The sequence below is a fragment of the Solanum tuberosum genome, unplaced genomic scaffold (assembly GCF_000226075.1).
Source record: "Solanum tuberosum cultivar DM 1-3 516 R44 unplaced genomic scaffold, SolTub_3.0 scf00225, whole genome shotgun sequence".
Lineage (NCBI taxonomy): Eukaryota > Viridiplantae > Streptophyta > Magnoliopsida > Solanales > Solanaceae > Solanum > Solanum tuberosum.
This window is the reverse complement of record NW_006239149.1, coordinates 980,389-1,004,502: the sequence shown is the minus strand read 5'-3', so window position 1 is coordinate 1,004,502 and position 24,114 is coordinate 980,389. Positions and strand designations below refer to the sequence as shown.

General features: G+C 35.2%; 3 protein-coding genes across 3 annotated transcripts in view; 1 reads left to right on the top strand and 2 right to left on the bottom strand.

The window, feature by feature from the left end:
• The window catches only part of LOC102591040 (beta-adaptin-like protein A), a 16,173-nt gene extending 4,541 nt beyond the window's left edge, over positions 1-11,632 (bottom strand). Inside the window, exons 1-6 of the mRNA XM_006356583.1 lie at positions 11,411-11,632; positions 10,376-10,892; positions 9,396-9,520; positions 5,914-6,112; positions 2,133-2,361; positions 71-237 (exon numbers count right to left, since the gene is read on the bottom strand). Coding sequence (XP_006356645.1) covers positions 71-237; positions 2,133-2,361; positions 5,914-6,112; positions 9,396-9,520; positions 10,376-10,892; positions 11,411-11,463 — 1,290 coding nt within the window. The 5' untranslated portion in view covers positions 11,464-11,632. The remainder of the gene's footprint in view (positions 1-70; positions 238-2,132; positions 2,362-5,913; positions 6,113-9,395; positions 9,521-10,375; positions 10,893-11,410) is intronic.
• A 4,262-nt stretch (positions 11,633-15,894) lies between these two features.
• On the top strand, positions 15,895-20,661 carry LOC102590687 (GTP-binding protein At2g22870). Its single transcript, XM_006356582.2, has 4 exons — positions 15,895-16,490; positions 18,269-18,338; positions 19,477-19,639; positions 20,060-20,661. The coding sequence occupies exons 1-4, from the start codon at positions 15,983-15,985 to the stop codon at positions 20,276-20,278; spliced, it is 960 nt and encodes a 319-aa protein (XP_006356644.1). The 5' UTR covers positions 15,895-15,982; the 3' UTR covers positions 20,279-20,661.
• On the bottom strand, positions 20,639-23,609 carry LOC102597448 (aldehyde dehydrogenase family 2 member B7, mitochondrial-like). Its single transcript, XM_006356601.2, has 11 exons — positions 23,503-23,609; positions 22,993-23,133; positions 22,750-22,892; positions 22,509-22,662; positions 22,173-22,402; positions 22,002-22,091; positions 21,729-21,902; positions 21,508-21,645; positions 21,271-21,408; positions 21,117-21,178; positions 20,639-21,039 (listed from the first exon to the last, which is right to left on the bottom strand). Exons 1-11 carry the CDS (start codon positions 23,570-23,572, stop codon positions 20,766-20,768), a joined length of 1,614 nt encoding a protein of 537 aa, XP_006356663.1. The 5' UTR covers positions 23,573-23,609; the 3' UTR covers positions 20,639-20,765.
• Positions 23,610-24,114: the final 505 nt, after the last annotated feature.

Below are 24,114 nucleotides of genomic sequence, written 5' to 3'. Positions count from 1 at the left end.
CACCCACCCCATCCACCCTAAAAAAATGAAGAAAAAACACAAAAAATAAGGGAAATGAGTGACAACATACCAGAGTTTCCGCAGTCACATGGTCCTTCTCCATTTCCAAAAACTGGAGAAGCCTATCTACAATTGCATTAACATCATATTGTTGTAATGCTATTTTGCCAACAGCCCTGATCGATTCTCTCGCCATGGGAATGTCAACATTTGCAGCATATTCACATAGTTCCGTCACTGAAGCCAATCCGCAAAGAAATCAACATCAGACTGGCTAGTCAAAAATGCAAACTAGTCGGGAGGCGATAACTTGAAGTTTTATAAAATTTGGATATTAAATCCCTTGACAGTACTCAGATGACCTAAACAGCACCACACAAAAAGAGATTTATCGATTTAGTCATCTCCTTCGTTCAGTCTTATTCTCTATCTTAAGCATGGTGCACATCCAGTCTGACTCTAACACTTATCCTATGTTATTGAATTTGGTGTCAGCTCTTTTGTGCATTCATCAACTAGGCATATTGTACAACACAGTGACTAATGTAAGGGGAAAAGTCAATCAAGTTCCGGAATTCTTCAAACTGGGTCTTGCAAACTTCTCCTAAAACTCAAATCCCAATGCACTCCTCCCTCATTTATACTCTATAACCGTTGAATCGACATCCTTTTTTGACAAGATATTCAATACATGTTAGGAAGTGATTCTCAAGATGTTGTTTCCGCATCACCTATGTTCCAAAAACTCACCCTACTCCCATCACCCACTGTCCCACTCTGAAATATACATTTTCATTGAACTCTTCCCACCCCTTTTTTGATGCAAGCCAAGTTCCATCAAAACCTTGCACACAAAGCCGAGTTAAGGAGTTGGTAGACTTTTCATCAAGACGCTACTTTGGAGACTTGAGGGTTCGGGGGTGCTTGAAATGAAAAGGCATGAAGCTCAAGAACATGTTTCTCACACCCCAAGCAAGCTCAAATACACATCTTCAAGCTATACTCTCTTTAATCATGAAGACGGAGCACTTGAAGGTCATCGAAGGTTGACACATGATGGCCTTCAAGATTTGGAAGATAGTTTGGATGAGAGAAGAAGATGCAGCCTTATATGTAATAGCTAGTCTAGACATAGGGGAGAATAGCTAGTCTAGACATAGGGGAGAATAGCTCAGTTAGACCTAGATTTTTTTTTGATGTGTTGAATTCTCATGAATTGAGTATACTCTTGAGTGAGTTTGAGCCCAAGACCTTTGTTTCTTGACAATGTTTGATGAGATTGCTTGCTTGAGGATCATTCCTCTTGAGTGTGTCTATAGTATAGGTGCTTGTTTGGTGTTCTTAATAGGAGGTTTTGGTTTTGATATAGCCATTGTTGCATGTTAGCTCATTTTTGTGTCTTGTTCTATAGAATTGGTGCTTATTGGAATATTGCTAATTGGGGGTATTGGTTGTCATATAACCATTGTTCTCAATTCTTAGTCAACTTGTCTCAACCATTATTCTAACATTTTTCTTTCACCATCACTAATGTAGTATATAAGTCAACATCTCAAAATCCATATCCAGTCAAATATATATAGAATAAAAGTGAAAGAACAAAATATTCACATATATGGATGAGCAATATAGGCAGGGTCTTTACAGGACATGAACAAGCACATTTTCCAGGAATTTCCTTCCACCAGATAAATTTGTGTTAGACAAGGAATGAGTGCATGCATATATAGTATTTTTCTTATAAGCACGCTTATATAGTTTTTAGCAAGAAAGTTTCATCTAAGAATTTGATTGGAATAATACTTCATTTAAATTTACTGATCACTTTTTTTTCAGCATAAAACTACTACTAGTTCTACTGATTTACCACTTAGTTCAACTGATTATTGTACAAATTCACTCTTTCTTACCCTTACCCCCTCTTAAATTTACACAGCTTTACAACTACTTTTACTAATTATTGTGCAAATACACTCTTTTCTTACCCTTATCCCACCTTAATTTTATTTTCAGATTTGTGGCTGGGCAACACCAATAATCTCTTTGATCAGGATCTGACACCAGGAAATAAGGTATACACAAAGACCTTGAGGTAAAAAACTTTCATTTAGTTGACTGATATTGATACTCACCAATTTCGTATGTATTGCTCTCATTTGCCACGGCAGTCAGCATCTCAAGCTTTAGCTTTTTGACATAAAATGGCTCATTGTATTGGCAGTAGAAGTGCTTGTAGTCAGCTGAAAAAATATAGGGTGCACGCATCACCAGCAAATGTAGATGGCTTAGCACAGCATAGGATTGCTCTGGACCTCCTGAGCTAACTAATGTAAGTAGAGGTGCTTTTATACGCTCATATACCTAAACAGAAGAATGAATAAACGAAAATTAAAATTCAGCCATAGTTAAAAATTAAGATGCCTCAAGAAGAAAATTACAGAAGATTTTGCGCAGACTATATTTTGAGTAACAGCATTTTGCATTTTATGCAGCTGTTAGGTAACAAAGGTTGTCAGACCATTAATTACAGCATAGTTTAGGCGGTTACATAGCTAAGTGTGAGTAGTCATAGTTTTACATGTCCTCCATAGGGTAAATATAGTCATGAACACTGTAAAGTGTTTTCCTCAACATGAAAATTCTAATGTGTGCCTATAGAATGAATAATATTTCAAACATTAGCTTTTGTGCATTTTCTCACTATCTCCTCCTTGTTTCTCTATAAGCTCACAGAGACTAAATCTGGTAAAACATTTAAAACCAATAGAGCATGGGAACCCCATTGGTCTATAAACTATACCAAAGGTTTGTTCCAAGGTTTTGCGTGACTGACAGCTAGGGGACCAATACTGACGACCAAAAATTTGAGGACGAAGAGGATCATCATATATGTAAGCTAGTTCTATATGTGAATGAGAGAAGATGTGGATCACCTCATGTTGCAGTACTAGATATCAATACAATTGTGGTGGGTGGTTTTGAATTGATTCTGAATACAATGGATGATGCCGAGACAAAATCCAAGATTTTTTTTGGACTGATCTTCAGAATATTTTTTTTTTTGAAAAGGTAACACTTTTATATGTATCCAAAAATTAGACCTGACACAAACAGTTACAGGTCTCCATAGTTACTAAGGAGTATCAAGAAGATCTTCAATCCTACAACAAAAGCTTATATAGAACCTAAGACATCCATAAATGATTCTAGATCTTCTATATACTCCTATTTACACCAAAAATAGAAGGCATAATGCATAAACATGACCCTTAACTTGACGTCAGTTGACAACTATGACTTTAACTTTGGGTGTGTACAAGTAGGCCTTAAGCTTGTATAAAATTGAGCAAATGGACACATTCGTCCTACATAGCACCCTACATGACAATTTTGTGTCCTACATGGCGTCCTACGTGTATTGTGCCATGTAGGACACTTGTGTCTACTTGTTCAATTTTATATACAAGTTTAAGTGCCTACTTGTGCACATTCAAAGTTGAAGGGCATAGTTGTTCGCTGAAGCCAAGTTAAGGGTCATGTTTATGTATTATGCCAAAATAGAATAAAGCATGGCAGACATTTTGGGTGTGAAGTTGAAACTTCCCTACAATATATCTTGAACTGACACATTTAGGGAGCACGACAAGCTACAGGATGACGCGGTGAGATGAACAAATGTGAGAGGAGATTGGCCACATGGAAAAAGCATACAACCATTATTAGTATTGGATGAAATTCCATATTTACCAGTGCACTCAATGATCCCTTCAAACATTGTTAAGCAACTAGAGAAAATAAGGAGAGACTTCCAACGGGAAGGCAACTCTGAAAGAAGAAGTATCCATCTAGTAAGGTGGCCCGCAGAAACAACTCGAAAAAGGTGGAGTACTTTGAGGGTTAAAAACCTGAAACTCCAAAACAAAGGCCTACTCTATAAGTGGTTATGAGATTTGGGATATGAGCAAGTACACCCCTGCAAGAAAATTATTTTTAAGAAAAAAAAGGTATGTGGGGGGTGTGGGTGTGGAAGAGTTCTGGTTCACCAAATCAGCAACCGGTTACAGTGGAGGCGCCCTCTGGAACAGATAAGGATATGATGGGGGGATTCCACCAGCTGGCTCAGCTCATGGGAGATGGAAGAAAAACCAGAATGTGGGGTGTTGCAAAGTTTCAGACCTTTAACCAATGGTTGTGAATCAGGAAGAAAAATTAACCATACGAAGTTGTAGATGATTGTAAAATGAAATTGAGGGTAAGCTCCACAATTGTTACACAACAAATATGTACTAGAGTTCTGGAGTGTTTTCCTCAACATATTTGGAGGGTGAAAAGTCATGAAAGGCAGCAATAACAAGTTGACAAGAACAATGCATTATAGAACTTCCCCTAATTGCATGGAAGACAGTAAAATCCACCATCTTTTGAGCAGTTTGAAAGGAGCGAAATAGCAAATGTTTTGAAGAACTATTTTTTTACATTAAATATAAATGTCTGTAGACGTTAATTTCTTGCATAACATGATTTTTGTAGATGATACTAATTCTTTAGTGCACTTGATAGATTTCCTGTAGTGTAGAAGAGACTTCTGAGTCAAAAACTATGCTTCATCCCCGAAGAAGTTAGGGTCCAGTAAATGAATCCTCACTGACCATGTTTCTGTAATAAAATATTGATCTCAAGCCGGATATCAAAAATAAAATATTCATCTCAGGCCAGTATTTGACAAAATAAAATCAAAAACAAAAGTACTAGAAGTTTTGTATATATTTTACTGGCATACAATACAAAATCGTACTAGGGCTAAAAGACTCCTCTAGAAAGAATAGGATAGTAAGTAAACAAACTAAAATGACTAAATCATATCCTCTACTAAATGATGTCAAACATATAGGGTTTTTTTCTTTCAATCTTTTGCTAAGTTCCATGAATTCCAAGAAATTGTAGGATAAAAAAAGAGAGGACCTCTTAGTCCCTTATATGTACATAACATGCATTCTGTTGGTGCAATTTAGTAGAGACGTTTAAATTACTTCAAGAGAGAGAGAGGGTTGTCATAGGTTGATGGCTAGCACGAAATAGTCAATGATACATGCAATTATTTGATACAAAGGATTCATATGGCCAGCTCCAACTAATTTGGAATTAAGGTGATGATGTTAATTGATAATACATGACAACATCGAAAAGGATAAAGTTAAGGCTAAGGAATTGCTGAGTTACTGCCTTACAGGAGGAAATAACCCATCAGAAATAACCAACTCATTGGATATTTACATTTTATGTGTAATGTACAGAGGATTAAGATTTTAAAATTGGGTCATTTGACAATTCAAGCTGCAGGAAACATTAGTTCAAGCTGTCTGTTTTCCCTGTGTAACCCTATGGGATCTCAACTGACTACAACTTAAACAGCAGTTATCATAAACATACTGAATTTCACATGCCCCCTCTTACACAAGGCAATTTGGACCAAGAAGATAATAAATAAAAGTTAAAAGGAAACGAGCTGTCAGGAAGCATAGTCAGAAGGCTAGTGGAAAATAAAGACAACAAAGTTAGTTGACTTCTTGGACAGTAAAACAATTTAGCTGAATTATTTTTTTTGTGTTGACAAGGGAACCCGCAGATGCTATCCTTCAAGTGCGGACAGAGCAAGCCTTGTTCCAGTGTAATGGCCCGCAAACCACGCAAGAGAGGTAAACTGCACTAGGCAAGCCCCGTGCAACAAGCTCGACCGAGAAAGTATGCAGGGAGTTTGAGCCTAAGACCCCCATTTGGGAGATCACCCACTCAACCAACTTGGCCACCCTTGCGGGTACTTTAGCTGGATTATTAGTAAAAAGAGATGGTCGAGCAACCATAGACAATACCATCTACTAAGGAAACATTTCAGATGAACACTAAAATGGGAACCTGTTGATGAATGTCAGCCATGGAGAGTGTCAGTTGCAGAAATAACTTGATTGTTGCCAAGACAACAGCACCATTAGCATGTTGAAGCCTATCTTCAAGAAGATTCATCATGTCAAAAATCTCACTACTGTCAGAAGGCACATACTTAGACACCAGATCAAGAACAGCGCATTGAGCCCATTCGCTGAATTCCTTGAACCTGCACAAATCATATTTGAAAGATAAGGCAATCTCTCACGAGAAAGTCCAAACACCACAATGCAGAGTAAGGGAGCTAGAGAGGTCTACTAATTTTTTCATGGGATTTGACAAAAAAAAGATAGTAAAGTCAACATTGACACAGAAATTTTATCATCCGTGTAGTATAACTGTTTTAGCAGATTAAAGAAAGAGCCTCTTAGTTGCGCGGACTCTTCACCTTTGATGCCACACCCGTCTCGGATTCTTCAAAAATACACTACTTTTGGCAAATCCGACACGCACCCGTTGGCATTTTTGAAGAGTCCGAGCAACATAGAGCCTCCCATGCAAAAGAGCCTTACCTTACTGCAAGATCATAAACGGCAAGAGAAAATATTAAACATGTAACAAAATGACAAAATATAGAGAGGACAGTGGGAAATTTAACTATTCAAAGAGATATCCTCACCGAGCACTTTGAGCTAGTTTACAACCTGCCTCTTCCCCAAGTACACTAGGCTTTTAGAAAACAAAACTTTGTTTCTTTGATAGAATAATCCAAGAATTTTTTTGATGACCAGAATACATAGTGCAATAATAAAAAGAAGATAAAACTAATTGCAGTCCATCTTTCAGTGGAAGGATCGGGACTGTAAAGGGCATTGAAACATTACATTCCCTCCAGAGTATTACTGTTAAATTGTCTACTTCAAATTACAACCGAAGGCAACTTTTTGATACATCATTGGTCAAAAGCAGAAAAAAGCTTACTAAGAGTTCAGCAATCCTGAAAACTTTTCTCCAGAAACCATTGGTCAAAAGCAGAAAATAGCTTTAAAAGTATTTCAGTCATTTTAACAGAGAAGTGTTTCTCACCACTTATTTATCAAACACACCAACGGTTTATTACTTCCTCCATCCCAATATGTCACACTCTTTCCTTTGTAACTAGTCCCGAAAAGAACGACATTTTTCCACATCTAGTAACAGTTCCACTTCAAACTTACACTATCCTTGATGAAATAATTTTAGCCACAGAAATTTCTATGGCTTATTTTAGACCACAAATTTCAAAAGTCTTCTTTTTTCCCTTAAACTCTGTTGCCCAGTCAAACATCATCACATAAATTGGGATGGAGGGAGAATTAGTTTGCACTTCTATTCACACGTAACTACTTTTTTGTAAAATCAGTTTAAACACTTGAAAGGTACTTTTCAACTAGTGATGTTATCAGCTTCTTTCAATTAGCTAAGCTAAATAGACTCTTACTTAAAAAGAGAAAACAATATAAGTCACATGTCTAAGACGAATAAGGAGAGAGAAAGAATACGAAAAGGAAAGATGAATAATTTACTGTAACACTGTATGCATGACAAGTTGATTAGCATCATCAAGATGCAGCAAGGTATAGCTTTACATCTTTTTCATCTTTTACTAGTTAACTTCATAAATGAGTTTAACAAAAAGGGAAACTTTGGAAATTTTCTCCTAATGAGAAAAAAAATTTAGAAGAAATATACGGACACACAGGAGGAGGAAATGTTCGAAACAAAAAAAAATAGAAGATATAAAACAAGAGGTCAAACCATTCCCTTTGGAGATCAGTTTAATATACAACTATGCTTGATAAAAGAATTAAGTAAACATTCACCTCTAAACAAGCACTCAAACCATTCCTTTTGGATATTGGTTTAACTCCAGAAATGAGAAAACAATCCATCTGAATACCTGTTAATTATCCCTTAAGTATCCTTACTATAAGCTAGCTATTGAGGTTGAGTTAGACCTACAATCCATTTTTCTTGTATGGTGTCAGAGCTAGACACATCCTAATTCTAGGTTTATCCAAATGTCCAGGCTTGACATGTAGGGAGGAAGGGAGAGGCTAGTTAAGTGTCCTACATGGATCGAGGAAATGAGTTGTGTCTCCTTGTATGTCTTTAGGAAATTCTCATCTCATAAGCTTGTCCTTGGGGTTAAGTTAAGCAAAAAGTCCTTTTTATTTACATGGGTATTACAAACAAACCTATCCATGTTATTTTCTTTCCCTATCGTTGGATTCTTATATTATATTATTCACACTCTAATTGTTCAAGCCTGGACATGCGAGGAGGTATTAGTATGTCCCATATTGGTTAAGAAAATAGATTGATATCTTCTTATATGGTCTTGGGCAATTATCAGCTTATGAACTAGCATATTTAAGCTAGATATATCCCAAATCAAAACTAGATGCATAATTTTGTTTTTGAACATTGTAGTATCGTGCTCCATCTGAATACAAACTGCAAGCATAGTACTTTCATAACGAATTACCTTTCTACAACAATTACTACACCTCAATCCCAAGTAAATTGTGGTCGGCCATATGAATCTTCATTAACCATGTCACTCCATTTAAACTCATCTCCGGCCAATGTAATACAGAAAAAAAAAATTAAGAAGTACTAGAAATTCCCAATAGCTTCTACAGACCTACAAATCTCTGACAGGACTGAAAGACTACAAGAAAGTATATGACCTAGAGTAAACATACTGACGTGACTAAAACATATTACTAAGTGTTGCATGTATGGATCTTTTTCTTCATTTGTCACCTACTTTTTCTCTAAGTTTGCATCAACTCCAAGAGATTGAAGATAATCAAATGTAAAGAAATTCACTAAAACCATCAATGCTAACATCCTTCTCCTATGACAGCAAACTATCCTATAGAGTATTCCCTCCAGGAAAGACGATGCATAAACAAGTGCATGTAACCCGTACTTTTTCACAATCAACAAGATTCGATGATTTTGTTTTTATCCCAAAAAATTTACATTATCATCGAGTCCCTGAAGACGACAAAAGATTTTACATGTTACTGGCCATTCTAATCTGAAGAAACTATTAAAATTCTCTGCAACGTGCCACTAAACTAAAAGCATATTAGCCTTTAGGAAAGCATGTTAGCCTTTAGGAATGCAGATTTACTAGCAACACTTATGTTCTATAGCATTCAAGCAAGTTAAACTACTTGAAATCCTCAAAGTCTCACAAATACAAGACCTTCCTAATGTTTAAAACCAATAAGGTATGTAAGGAAGAAAAAAAAACAGTATCGCACCAAGTAAGACATAAAGTACATATCAACTTAATTCAGAAATTAGTGCAGAAAATTACACCACAAACAGGTTTTTTTTTTTCTTTTTTGATTAGTACACAGTTGATTTACTCCATACAGTACACAGACATGATCACAAAAAAGTAAGAAAGCAGATTGGAGATTATATGCAATCAAGTAGTTATGACAACAGTCTACCTATTCAAAAGGTAATAAATAAGTGGCTTGCTTAGCAGGGTTTCTCTTTCTGTTGATGCTTCCTCAGATTTGGTTGCTTCCAAACCCCAGATTTCCTGTAGAGCGCACAAACAGTTGGCTACAACCTGAAGAAAGAAGAAAGATGGATATGATGAGTAAATGATAAAGCTAAAAATCATGATAGTACTGCTTCTTTTGCACATGAAATTAGAGTTGCTAAATGCTTTCTGGTGATAAATAAAGAGCTTTGAGATTCTTTGAAAGGCATTCTATGTTGATGCATGTACATGGAAATAAACCATGATTGGAGAATCTTAAACATATTGGGAACTGGATCAATACTTAATAATTGTCTGAAGCAAAAGATGAAGACTAAGGAAAGATATGTCAATTTTTCTTAGAGTAGCGCCATTCCATATACAAACAATACAAACTAAGTGACATCTGAAGACTATTACTTGAAAGTAGCACGTACTCTGGGATGGTAAAAACAAGAACTTCAATGCCATCTATTTTTAACTGAACAAAAAGAACCACACAGAGAAACTTCCATCAACCTGAATTTTCTCTTCTCTCAAAAGTAAACTAGCTTCCAAACCATAGTCTAAGTTCTCTATTGCTTTTCACACGAGGAACCAATCAAGCTTCTAGAAAATTGATCTATTTCTCTCAAATTTATCAGAAAACATTGTAAAATTATGCCAACGTCTGCTCCAAGTATTGAAATGATTATTTGTTATGACATGCATGGAATCTTCACCATTTATGCTGAAATGCTACCCAATGGAATAGAGAGAGAAGGAAAAACTGAAACCACAAAAGAGGGAAATCTATGGGTACATCAAAAAAGTGTGTCCAACTACTTTGTTGTCATTGAAAGTCATGTAGCAACCAAATAGTAGGTGATAATTGCTTTGAAAACTCAAGCACAAGAAACAGATGAAAAGAAGAAAGATGTCATGCAGATTACAATGCCAGACCTGAGCTTCTCGGTCATTCAGCATCAAGTGCTTAAGCGTGGCAGGAAAATCCGCATCCATGCAAGTTGATTCTGAGATATGGTACAACTTCAAAACACCCATGGTTGCAACTGTCCTAACATAACTATTTGAATCCTTCAACCCTGCACCCAAGGGGCCAACCAAGTACTCAACCAAATTTGTCACCCGCAAAGAACACAAGCTCCGTAGAGCCAAACCACGAATCATGGGATCTTCATCTTTGCAATCCCTCTGAAGAAAATTAATTGTCAAAAGCGCGAGATCTGGGTTGTGTTTAGCATAGTTACCAACATAAAGGTAGCACATCTTCTTTAGCACAATGTCTGAGGTTGCTGAGCACATAACCATTTCGCTGAAAACTGAAGAAACGTCGATCCCAATTGTCATACACGAGATCACCTTCTTAAACAACTCCCTCTTTGCATCATCAGTACCCGGAGCTCGACTACCCGCCAACTGCCTAAGCTGCATCTTCAAATCCGAAACTTCCCCTTTTCTGCCCCAATCAAAATTAACATCAGCATAATTTCACACCCTGTTTTATACTGCATGTAAAACTCCAACCTTTGCCATTTTGAAATCCCTAATCTTTATTTACAGCAAGCAAAGCATTTTCAACCAGAAAATTGCCTTATGCAATTATAATAAAATAAGACACATGATACCAAACGAACATCAGGTTATTAATACGGAATAATTACGCAAAACTAGTGAATTTTGAATTGGTGAAATTTCTTTAGGTCAATGTAGGAAATACCCATGTCATGATCGAAGCTAGAAAGTCCAATTTTGATCGTTTCTTAAGTAGTTCAATAGTATTTCCCACTTGGGTATTTCAAGAATTCAACTAAAGACAATTAATTTCATCCCCTTTTCCAAAAGGGTCAGGAACAAGACAATGAAAAACAGGAAAAAGGTCATACTGGGTGTGGGGGTTTTGAATTCTCCATCCTAAAGAGTACACGAAAGAGAGAAAAAAAACTGCAAGGAAAGAAAGGAAGGAAGAATTGTTACCCGGAAGGTTGAGAAGGTGAAGGTGATCGATTAGTTTGAGCTGGAGGAGCCATTGATGCACACCCACTGGATCTTGATTCTTTGTCTCTACAAGAAATGGATCTCAGTTTTGGTTTATGTAATCCCACAGTGCAAAGGATCAAAGTCAGTATTGGAGAGAGTTTTTGCTTGCTGGTGTTCTGAGGCTTTCTGGCTTTCTCTGGCTAGTGTGACATGGATGTGGAAGTATCAATATTTACTTACATAGCCCTTGAAATTGGTGAATATGATACATTTGCCTCGCAAATTAATAAGTAATGTTGAACACATTAAACTCAATTTCCACATAAATAAAAACTTTCACTGTTTCTAAGCCACTTGATTTTTGCCTAGTATTAAGAGTAAGAGATTTTATTAGTAGTTTTTATAAGGGATAAGGGTCTGAAAAATAGCTTTTCCACCACATCACAAATAATTCACAATTTCTATAGATTTTCATATAACTTTATAACAATAATGAAATAATTATCCGAGGTGATAAGATTTTTTTGATTACTCCTATTATTCACGATACTCTCTCTTCACTTCACAAGTTTTTCGAATTACAAAATGTCCATTGCTCTCTCCTCATATAAGAAAAAGTTAATTTCTGCTACTTAATATTTTATCCTCAACATCTAACATTTATGAAATTTTCCGTTACTCTTTCTTGTGAAAAGAAATTGAATATAGAAACATATATCCTACAAAATCGAGACGGAGCCAGATTAAAACAAGAGGTTCATATAATACCCTCGCTCAAAAACCTTACTTATTATACATATATTATATTACAACCTTACTTAATAATAAGGGTTCAATTCCTTTTAACTTTCACAAATTTGACATAGTTTATTTTTGGGATAAGGGTCTGAAAAATACCTCAATATTGGTCGGATTTGCTGTTGTGATACTAAACTTTTATGAGGACCTATTACCTCCCTAGACTATTTAATACCGTATTTTAAATATATATTTTCCCACGTGGATATAAAAAATAATGCAAAATTATAAATAGTAATGGACACATATATACCTTTAAAATACACTATTAAATAGTTTAGGGGTAAAAAATACGGTATTAAATAGTCTAGGGAGGTAATAGGTCCTCATAAAAGTTTAGTATCACAACAGCAAATCCGACCAATATTGAGGTATTTTTCAGACCCTTATCCCAAAAATAAACTATGTCAAATTTGTGAAAGTTAAAAGGAATTGAACCCTTATTATTAAGTAAGGTTGTAATATAATATATGTATAATAAGTAAGGTTTTTGAGCGAGGGTATTATATGAACCTCTTGTTTTAATCTGGCTCCGTCTCGATTTTGTAGGATATATGTTTCTATATTCAATTTCTTTTCACAAGAAAGAGTAACGGAAAATTTCATAAATGTTAGATGTTGAGGATAAAATATTAAGTAGCAGAAATTAACTTTTTCTTATATGAGGAGAGAGCAATGGACATTTTGTAATTCGAAAAACTTGTGAAGTGAAGAGAGAGTATCGTGAATAATAGGAGTAATCAAAAAAATCTTATCACCTCGGATAATTATTTCATTATTGTTATAAAGTTATATGAAAATCTATAGAAATTGTGAATTATTTGTGATGTGGTGGAATTATTCAAAGTAAGCAATTCGTTCATTTGAGAGATTAGATGTATCGGTCATATAATCGGCAAAGTTGCCTTGAGACTCAAGTGTTGTAATTTGAGCGGCATACATTAACAATGTGTTAGAATTTGCCATATAATTTGGATTGGACTCTTTGATGATTGATGAAAGTGTTTGAAGCAAAAAAAAAGTTGAAATCCGGACAAATGGTGGAATTGTGGTTTGGTTGAATTGTTCAAATACATTAATTGGGGAGCATTTCACTTTAGAGAGAAGCTTATGTGCAAATGGTAATGGATAAAATACAAGCGAGAATGACAGTTAAAGTAACACAAGCATTAATAAAATGTCCTCAAAATATAAGGGTTCCTCCACACGGTTCATAATCGGATGAGGAGTAAGGGTCTTAGATTAGGTCAAAAGGCATAGTTGATAGACAACATGTGAATACTAGCCTTTGTTGGTCCAAGACACCAAAAAGACTAGCTAGTTATCTGCTTAAGAATGTAAGATATACCTAATTTTTTTTGAATAAGAATGGGTGGAAAAAGTGTCTTAAGCCAATGTTCGAATACCACATATTACGCCACTGAAACAAGACATGTCATACTATAAAAAAATTCAACGACTTTAAGCAAGAGGAAATAAGTACCCAAAATTAACGAAAATGAATATGTAAAGTATATTTAAAGGCACGAAATAACTCTCTAAAGAACTCAATTGTTGATGTAAATACTAGACAATCAAGTAATTAGGCACATCTTCGAATAGCATAATAGAGTGACAAATTTCCTAGCAAATGAGGGGCAAGAAAAAAAGCATTTTGGCGCACCCAAAAAGTTGATAATGCTTCTAGTATTTACAAATGATATTGTTTGGGCAGACATTTTTAAAACTATGTTTGATAAATAAATAGGTAATAATCTATAATACTAAAAATTATTTGATAGTTATCACTAAGTTGAAGGTCTATTGAAAATGGTAAAATCTGTATACACTTTATCCTCTCTAAATCTCACTCTATGAGACTGCACTAATATAGTGTCGTTGCTACTTGCTAGTATTCAATTTTTTCAGGAAAACACATAAACTTTAGGGGTGGGGTACTATGGCCCCTTTGTTTTTGCTCTAAGTGGTATAAACACAACTTTTATAACCAACACCAATTTTTGAATAATGCAATATATTTTTCGTACCACTCGTGTTTTGTGATATAAGTTTTCTTTTCTCTTAATATATCATTTGTTTCATAGTCTCTTATTCTTTTTTAATTTCTTTTAAAAGGAATTCAGGAATATGACTCAACAATCAACTTTCATTCAAAGAGTCTTATGCATGGATTCTACATATGTCGGTCATTCTTGAAAGCTGAGTTTTCTTGGCTAAAAAGTATTGAAGATTTTTTACGATTTTTTTTTTTAAAAAAAATTTGAATGTGGATTGAGTATTATTTTTATTATTTTAGTGAAAGATGATGAAGAAACTTAAAAGAGTGAGGTCGATCGATGGTGGTCAACATCAATGCTCAAGTTTTTCGATGAAATTCTCCACTATTCAGACATCCTGCTGGAATTTGGTGAGAAAGAGGTTATTTAATTCGTAAGAGTGATTTTTTGACGTAAAGATATGGTCATTTGTATTTTTATGCTTTATTTTTTGTGGAATTATAATGGTTGTCCCCTTAATAAAATTAAATCACTGGTTAATATATTAGCTTTAAATTGATTTATAATACTTTCTTTGATAATAATTTCAGATCAATTAAATATTATTATCTTTAAAGAGTGTAAAATAAACAATTATCCGAACAATTATTTTCTATAGCTTTCTCAATTTTATATATCCACGCTTGCCAACTTTCTTTCATTGGATTATATTTAATTTATTGGTTGTCAACATTGCATTCTCTTTTCAAATTAACATGACTTCTTAGTGCAAGCTTTCGCTAATTGATAATCTTTTGTTAACGAAGAAACAGATAAATAGAATAAAAGAAAAAAAAATAGTTTAAGACTATTAATAAAAAAATGATATGTAAATAAATAAAGTTAGAACAATATTTTTTGATCCCACACACTATTAAGATTTTATGAAAGATAAAGGGAAAAATTAGTTGAATATGTAGTCAATCATTTTGAGGTCATGAGAACAAAGAGTCATAGAGAGGTGAGAAGTTTTGCTTTCGCTATCGACTGACCGTCCTGTTAGCAGTGCTATACTAGATTGGCCAGGTCAGTCTGGTCGGAAAGAAGCTTGCTTACACCTTGCTTTATATTGAATATGTACCTTCTAATAAATAATTACTGATTTTAGCAATATTTTATATTTATTACCATTTATAGTAATATATAACAATACTATAATAAATTTGTAATATGTATTAAAAGTGAATTATGTATGCAATATATATGTATTATAATTGTTTTAAAATATATTATGTTTGTTTGGTAAGAAATTGACACATTTTATCAATAAAACTTGTATTATATATGCTTTATAATTTATTCTATGTAATATGTATTAAAACTGTATTAATTAAAAGTGGTCAAATGAAAAAAATGTTATTGTTATAAATGATAAATATTTTCTTAATATAGTATATTTATGTAAGTTTCTAGATACTATGTCAGCTCAAAACTTATTCTTCTTTGATCAAATATAAGAAAGGATGCGATAAAATTTAAGTGTTTATTTGTAAAAACCAAATAAGTTCAAAGGAAAAAACTATGTATTGTACCAAAATCTAAAGTTCAATTTTAGCACATGTGAAACTTTATGGAGCAATTTTTAATTGTACTAATATATCTAGTAAGTTGTGTAATTATCTTATCCCAAAGGACCAACACAAAAAAGAACATTGAAATATCTTTTACAAACCACAGCAAAAACTCAACAATGGTGGCAGCGACTCCACAGTGAAAGACCCAAAAAAAAACAAGAATGTTTATCTCTCATCTTCCAAAGCTCCATTCCCACTTCTCCATTTTCTACTCAACACCCAAGATTATCATCACCTCAGCACTTCTATCCAAATCCAAAACAACCCCAGTTTCCCATTTTTCATCTGTCACAGCAGCCGCCAACACACTTCTTCAAACACCAGAGTTGTTACAAACCAAGAATTTGGAAATTGAAGATGTTTTAGAGAAGCCCCATGTAGAAATTTCAGTTGAAAAGCTGTTTTTTCCACCTGATACTGATGTTTCTTCTGGTTCAAGGCCTTTGAGTAGTAGGATTTTGAAAGGGTCAAATATTGTGCTTAGTAAGTATGCTGGGAATGCTCAAGTGGAGCAAGCTGAGTTTGTGAAGAGTAGTGTGGATACTGAGGCCTGTCCTTCTGATGGATTGCCTGAGTTTGCTCTTGTTGGGAGGTCTAATGTGGGCAAATCTTCTTTGCTCAACTCGCTTGTGAGGCGTAAAAAGCTTGCTCTTACTTCCAAGAAACCAGGTTTTTCATATATTCTTTGCTGAAGTATTTTGTTGAATAGCTGTAAATTTGATGAAGTATGATTCTTGACTGTAGAAAAGATGTGATTTTTAGGGTGTTTGATCTTCACTTGGTAGAGAAATTTATGATCCTTCCATTACATGTTTGTGTGGACTGGGGCTTTCAGCATTATATCAACTTCTCACAAGGTAAAGTTTGGGTGGATTACTTTAATAGCCAAGTTTTTGGTGAAGCTAGAAGGTGATAAAGTTAGCAGAAAGGATTCAATAACAGAAGAATGAACAAATCAATTGTAGCTATCAACAAGTTCCAAGTAGTTAAGTCATCAGAAAGTGAGCTTTGTTTTAGGGATTGATTTCCCCTTTGAAATTTCAGACAGTCTAATGAGGAGCAAGTGTTTTTTTTTTTTTTTTTGATGTAGTAAACCTCACCCCTAACCAGTACCCAATAGTGGTCATTTCCCACATTGCTTCCTTGGTGATGTAAACCCTCAACCTAATGAATAGCAAGTATTGTTACTATATGAAGATGAAAAGAAAGAAAGTCTTGTTATTTTGGATAGTATAGTCCATTAGGTAGGTTATTTTTACATTTCTCTCTTGCCTTGCTAATCCCACTGAGGGAGGACCTATAGTCTCATCATAAAACAGTTCATGTACTTAGGACCGGGTAGAGTTGTAGGGGGCAGGGAGCTTTAGATTAACAAATTGATAAAGGTGATGAAGTGTAGGGAGAGGGATGCACAGGATCTTTTAGTGACAAATGCTGGGATATTTTCCTGTAGAAGACTATAGACTGTACAGAAAAAAGAAGCTGGAATAGTTGGCTTAGTTGCAGATGTGGAAGAGATGAAGGAACACAAGTACAGTTTATAGCTAGGTCCTAGTTTGTAAAGACAAAATAATTAAGAAGGACAACAGGAGTGGATGAAGGGAAAAGAATACTGGGTTTTCTGAAGTTGTTCTTTCAACATCTGCTTAACCTTGAAGGCGCATGCTCTCATATAAGAGTAGTAGAGTGGAGACTATGAAACAAGCTAGTCAAAGACCTTTCAAAGACTATATAAAGCTGCCTATGAGCAGGAAACCAAAACATAACCAGCTAATATCTCAACCTGCAAATGTCACTCTCCTTAATTACTTAAGTTATATAACCATACCTTGGCTACTTTGTATGGGAAGAAAGACTCAATGCAGTTGCAGCAGTTTTATGCTCATTCTTTCATCCAATTTCCTTCTAAATGCTTCAGGCTCTTTCGATTACCGTCAGCTGTCATTCCACTGTGAGAGCTGAGCAACTCTTATTGAGTCGCCTGGAATGACCACAATCAAAACTTGATATACTGGAGTGTCATCTCTTTGTTTTATTTATTTATTTATGGGTCATCTCTAGTTTTATTCACTCCAGTGAAATTGTATAGGTTTTACTTGTTCAAAAAAAATTGTATAGGTTGTAAGCTTTTCTCCATAAGGTATGATAAATACGGTGTGATTAAATGACTTAATGTTACTTGTCAGTAACTCAGTATCGTGGAAATTTTGATGGTACATACCTTTTTTTCTTGATAAATTCGATTCTTGTAAGTGCTGGCTTTACTTAGATAGCCAAGCCAATTTTTCTGAGGAACTTGACTGGAAACTAAATTCTAAGCAGCTAGATCAACGTACATATCAGCACTATCTTATGAAGCTTCCAATATGTTTTACCTTTGTAGATGTTCTTTACAGATTTGATATAAGGAACCATTAAAGTAAACCTTTTCTTTTATCTAATTGCAGGAAAGACACAATGCATCAACCATTTCCGGATAAACGATAGCTGGCATCTTGTGGATTTACCAGGTTACGGGTATGGAGTTCACTGAAGAATGTTCAAATAAAGCTTTGTTTACTCTCTGCAGCATCTAAAAAACTATTGTAAGAATGCACCCAAGGGTGTGGCCTAGTGGTCAATGAAATGGGTTCAAAACCATAAGGTTTCAGGTTCAAATCCCATATGTCCAAGCCTTGGTGATAGATTTACCTGGACCTGTGTTGGTAGCAGGTACCCTGTAAAGTTAGTCGAGGTGCACACATGCTGCCTTTACACCACAATTATCAACAACATAAGAAAATCACTGTAAAATGTGATACTCGCATTCTGTCATTGCCGAATGCACTTTCATGATAAGCTTATCTGATGGTTTCCATAAGGTTTTGTGAATAAGTCATTGTTACCTGTTGTAGTTTGAAATGTCAAAACTCCGTGCTCTGTCCTTCTATGTCTGTCAAACAAGTTGACTAAATTATAGATGATATTTTATTTCACGAGGAGGAGAATTTAAATTACATAAAATAGAAGTAATATACTTGAAATCTTTTTCTTATAAGAAAAGATTAAAATTCATAAATAAATTAAATTGATTCTTAGTAAATGTGAATCAGAACCTGGCATAGTGCAGAGTCTGTGGATATTGAGCCTTGGTCAAGGGATATGGTTAAAGTGCCGGATTGAATACAATTACACATCATATTATGATAGTCAGATTGATGCAAGTTTTAGCTGAGTTTACTGGATTGAGCGAGCTGTCCGAGAGACAGACTGAGATGTTCATTAAATGATTGAGCACCTACGTACATGTTCTTTAGAGTGGCTTTATGTAACAGTTGAGTGTTGTATTCCTCTCTTCTGTAAATCCACTTAGAACAAAGCCTCTTTCTTGCACATTTAGATTATCGCGCGCAGCTGCAAGCAGCTTTATTTTGTTGTCTATCTTCATGGTGATCAACTTCTGTACAAACTTCGTTTCTCAATCATATTTTGCAAATTTTCTTGTCTTTCTATCACTCTCAACCATACATTAGAATAATCTTGTTCCTTTTCATGCCTCTCAAATTGACATCGTCAACGTGTATGTTTTTTGTGTGCCAATTTCATCTACAATTGTCATTGTTAACAGTACTTGCGTGTTCAAGATTAAATGCCGAGTTTCTGTTATATGGTGAAGGTATGCAGCTGCACCACATGAAGTACGAACAGATTGGGCTAAGTTCACCAAAGATTATTTCATAAACCGGCCAACCCTTGTCTCAGTCTTCCTCCTCATAGATGCTAGCATTCCTGCAAAAAAGATTGATCTTGACTATGCAAGTTGGCTGGCAGAGAATAAGGTGATTCAGTTAACTTATCTCCATTCTGATTTTAATAAACAACGAAGTTGTAAGATCACATCATGTGAATATGAGGCCTTCTTTTGCCATGTACTCGTCATTTCAAGTTATGATTTTTCTACCCTATTCTTTACGTTGTTCCTTCTCTGCCTTTTCTATCTGCATGATTCTGTGAAGTGTTATTTTTATACTGCCTATTCCAAGTTGACTCCTTATTACACTTAATATTAGAGAAAAATGGAATACCCCCTCCCCCCACACACTTACTTTGGAGATCATTTGCCCCCACCTAAGCAATCAATATCAGAAACGCCTGACCAATTTTTATTTTTATTTTTTTTAAAAATAGTGATGCTTTTCTGTTTATTTATGAAGACACTTTTCTAAGTTTTGTGTTGTATCGTGTGTGCTCTGTTTCAGATCCCAATGACAATAGTTTTCACCAAGTGTGATAAGCGGAAAAAGAAGAAGACTGGAGGTAAAAAGCCTGAAGAGAACTTGCAGGATTTTCTGGAGTTGATACAGAAGTTCTTCCAAACTGCACCACCTTGGATTATGACCAGTAGCGTCACCAACCAAGGCCGAGATGAGATACTATTGCACATGTCCCAGCTGCGAAACTATTGGCTCAAGCATTGAGTTTGCGTCATATGCTTTATTGGTGCTGTGGCTAAATTTTGTCCAACATCTTAAATTAACCTGTTTTGACGAGTGTTTATGGAAGAATCCTACGCGATGGTTAAGCACAAGGATGTGCAGGGTGCAAAGTGGCATCATCAAGAATCGGGTGCCTTGGAAGCCTGAGTTATTGGAACAAAAGAGCTTTGTGGTGACTGCCTTAAGCAATTCTTGTTATTGTTATACTTTCTTAGAACTAGTTATCCTTCTCCACATTTACCTACTCAGAGAGTCTGTCACTAGATTGAATAGTCCGCGGAGTATGTATATACACAGCTCTCTTTATCATCTATGTAATGTATGTTTTGCTGAATAAATGGATTGATCGAAATGCATTGTCAACATATGAAATGTTTCAACAATTGCTGTTTATTTTTCACATGACAGAATTTTCAAAGCAACTCATAACCAAAAACATGATACAAAACAGCATACAGATGATTATGACTTAAAGCCAAGCTGGATTCTTCAATGAGGTGACAACAGCCTTAACTTGTAAGTATTGCTTCAAACTGTATTCTCCCTTTTCTCTTCCCTGTCCACTCATCTTATAGCCACCAAAAGGAATTGCAGCATCAAAGATATCAAAGCAGTTAATCCATATGGTTCCAACTCTCAATGCTCGCATGAATGTGTTTGCTGTGTCTATGTTCTTCGTAAAGACTCCAGCAGCTAGACCATATTTTGTGGCATTAGCTCTTCGAATCACTTCATCATGATCTCTGTAATGAGGAAATGAAAATTATTCGTCACTACAGGGTAAATGATATACTGTACCATTAGATTGTCTCATACGTACTTAAATTTCAAGATTGACTGCACTGGACCAAAAATCTCATCCGTTGCAATCAGCATATCGTCCTGAATTCAACAATGTATGCATTATGACAGTATATAAAGATGTTGATGCTGGAAATCAGTTATCTTTTAATGAGGTGAAGCAGTATATCTACCTTAACGTTGGAGAAAACTGTGGGTTTAATATAGTATCCCCGTGTACCGAGTCTGTCACCTCCAGTTTCAAGTGTAGCTCCACTTTCAATACCAGATCTAATATACTTCAACACCTTTTCAAACTGTTCTGAACTAATCTGGTGTGTCATGAACCTGATTTGATTAGTATTTGAAGGAGAAACAAAAATGTGATCCCTCCAAGTTTGTTAAGAGCAACTATTTAGACTTGTTCATACCTGAGGACCTTGTTCATTGCCTGATTCAAATGGATCACCAACTGTACGTTTCAATGCACGTGCCTTGGCTTTTTCAACGAATTCATCGTAAATACTCTCATGAACATATGTACGAGATCCAGCACAACAACATTGTCCCTTCACAATAGAGTCGATGGATTATGTTATGATTTATGAACCTAACCACTTGCATCTTATGCAGAAGAACTGGGATGAAATACCTGATTGAAGAACAAAGCAAAGTGAGCGAACTCAACAGCTTGATCAACATCAGCATCCTCACAAACAATGAAAGGGGATTTTCCTCCAAGTTCCAAAGTGACAGGTTTAAGATTGCTGTTAGCAGCCAATGACATTATAGTTTTCCCTGTATCTGTTGATCCAGTAAAAGCAAGCTGCAGTATAAAACAAAACCAAATCAGTATGCAACAGTAAAGCCAATACACAAGATATGGCCACACGTTGTGGTAGGAACTAAATTCAGAGATTCTTACCTTGTCCACGTCCATATGACTACAAAGAGCAGCACCAGCTGTAGGACCAAAACCAGAAATGACATTCACAACACCTTCAGGTAGGCCAGCCTGTTCCAGAGAAGAGAAATCGATTAGTAAAACAAACTCCTATATACGAAGAAAGTTTGGTGCTAAGCTACTATACTATACCTCCTGTAATAGCTTCGACACATAGAGAGCAGATAACGGTGTCTGCTCTGCTGTTTTTAGCACAACAGTATTGCCACAAGCTAAAGCAGGTCCAATTTTCCAAGCAAACATGAGAAGAGGAAAGTTCCATGGGATAATCTGACCAACAACCCCAATTGGCTCATGTAAAGTCTGAACATGATATGGTCCATCAGCAGGAACAGTCATACCATGAATTTTATCTGCCCAACCTACAGAACAAATTAACCTTAGAAGCCTGATATTTGCTTATAATTTATTTCTAAATGTATACATATAATAAGATGACACTCGTTCTAAATTCACCGGCTAGCTTACCAGCATAATAACGCAGTATGCGTACAATCATTGGTATTTCAATTGTAGCAACTTGTTGATATAGCTTCCCACTGTCCCAAGTCTCAAGTGTTGCAATTTCATCATTATGTTTTTCAATCAAATCAGCAATGCGGAACAATACCTTTGATCTCTCCTGAAGAAGAATTAGATTGGTGTAAACATTAATATTTATTGAAGCATATTGGAACATACTGAAAGAAGAAGCAGTGTATATACATACATAAGCACTCATTTTAGGCCATGGTCCTTCATCAAAAGCATTACGAGCAGCAACTACTGCGCGATTAATATCTTCTACATCACCCTCAGCAACATGTGCAATCACCTCCCCTGTTCTGGGGTCAAGTGTTGGAAATGTTTTACCTATATATATATATATATACATTGCACAAAGCTCAGCCCCAATTGTACATTACATAGTCAAGATCATATAGAAATGAATATTCGGAACGCAGCAATTAACCTGATGTAGAATCAACAAATTGTCCATTGATAAAAAGCTTAGTATATTCTACATTGACACTAGGTTTGATGGGGTCTTGAGCAATGGGAGCTGCTGTGGTGTATCGAAGAGCTGCTGTTGCGGCCACACGAGAGTTTCTTCCTGAACAAAACACAATAATTCACTCAACAACTTTTTGGATAGTTGTTACATGTTGTATCATACAATACAATACAATATGAAACAATAGGTAACAACCTGTGCCCACGGACTCTAAATCTTAGATCTGTCTTTCTTTCTTTACACGATATAGTATACATATGAATATTGGATAAAGATTTGAAACTACATTTTGCACAAATACTACTTCTAATACATATATATGTTTTGAACTTCTCTTCATTCATGTACTATCTAGAGTCTTTGACTACTAGTTTATCAGAACGAATAAAGTGAGGTAGGGCCGAGGGGTTCATATGAACCTTCTTGAACACAAAATCATACTTTTTATACATACTATATAGTAGATACCTTGAAAGAGGTAAGCCAAAGAAGAGGATGAAGAGTGAGAGAGACGAGATGTTATCATTCGAATCGCCATAACCAGCTATTGAGAGTTCCACACTATAACTAGTAACTATAAGAAACTACATCAATATACTCATCATGTGTTTCCTTATATAAGTGTCATAAAAGGCAATATTACTATGTTTCTGTTTTTCTTGAGCGAAGGATCTATCGAAAACAGTCTCTCCGTCTCTGTGTGCAGTATAGGAATAAAGTTTATGTATAGTACTCTACCATTTCTTCTTGTTGTAGTTAGTGACATAAACTAGTTTTCAATTATAGAAAAAGGTGACGTTCTTTTTTACACAGATTAAAAAGAAAAGTGTATCTCATGAATTCATATCGATGAAGTAATAAGTCAAAGTTCCTTAATTAAAATTAGATTATTATTATTATAGTATTATCATTAGACTAATCGAAACTAACAATAATTTTCGTAGTAAATTAGTGAAGATATGTTTTTTTTTTTTTTTTCATATCATAGAATAGATGTTTATCCCATGTGTTAACAGATCACCAGAGTTGATGAATTGAAGCTGTTGAAGGCTTTCTTGGTAACATATTTAATCATATCAC

What these genes read in the sequence shown, in the direction of transcription:
- LOC102597448 (XM_006356601.2), bottom strand. Translation starts at nt 23,572, where the DNA reads ATGGCGATTCGAATGATAACATCTCGTCTCTCTCACTCTTCATCCTCT. An exon ending in ATTTGTTGATTCTACATCAG is followed by an intron (nt 22,893 to 22,992) that starts GTTAATTGCTGC and finishes ATATATATATAG; the next exon opens with GTAAAACATTTCCAACACTT. An exon ending in GCAATGAACAAGGTCCTCAG is followed by an intron (nt 21,409 to 21,507) that starts GTATGAACAAGT and finishes ATGACACACCAG; the next exon opens with ATTAGTTCAGAACAGTTTGA.
- LOC102590687 (XM_006356582.2), top strand. Translation starts at nt 15,983, where the DNA reads ATGTTTATCTCTCATCTTCCAAAGCTCCATTCCCACTTCTCCATTTTC. An exon ending in GTGGATTTACCAGGTTACGG is followed by an intron (nt 18,339 to 19,476) that starts GTATGGAGTTCA and finishes TATATGGTGAAG; the next exon opens with GTATGCAGCTGCACCACATG. An exon ending in GTTGGCTGGCAGAGAATAAG is followed by an intron (nt 19,640 to 20,059) that starts GTGATTCAGTTA and finishes GCTCTGTTTCAG; the next exon opens with ATCCCAATGACAATAGTTTT.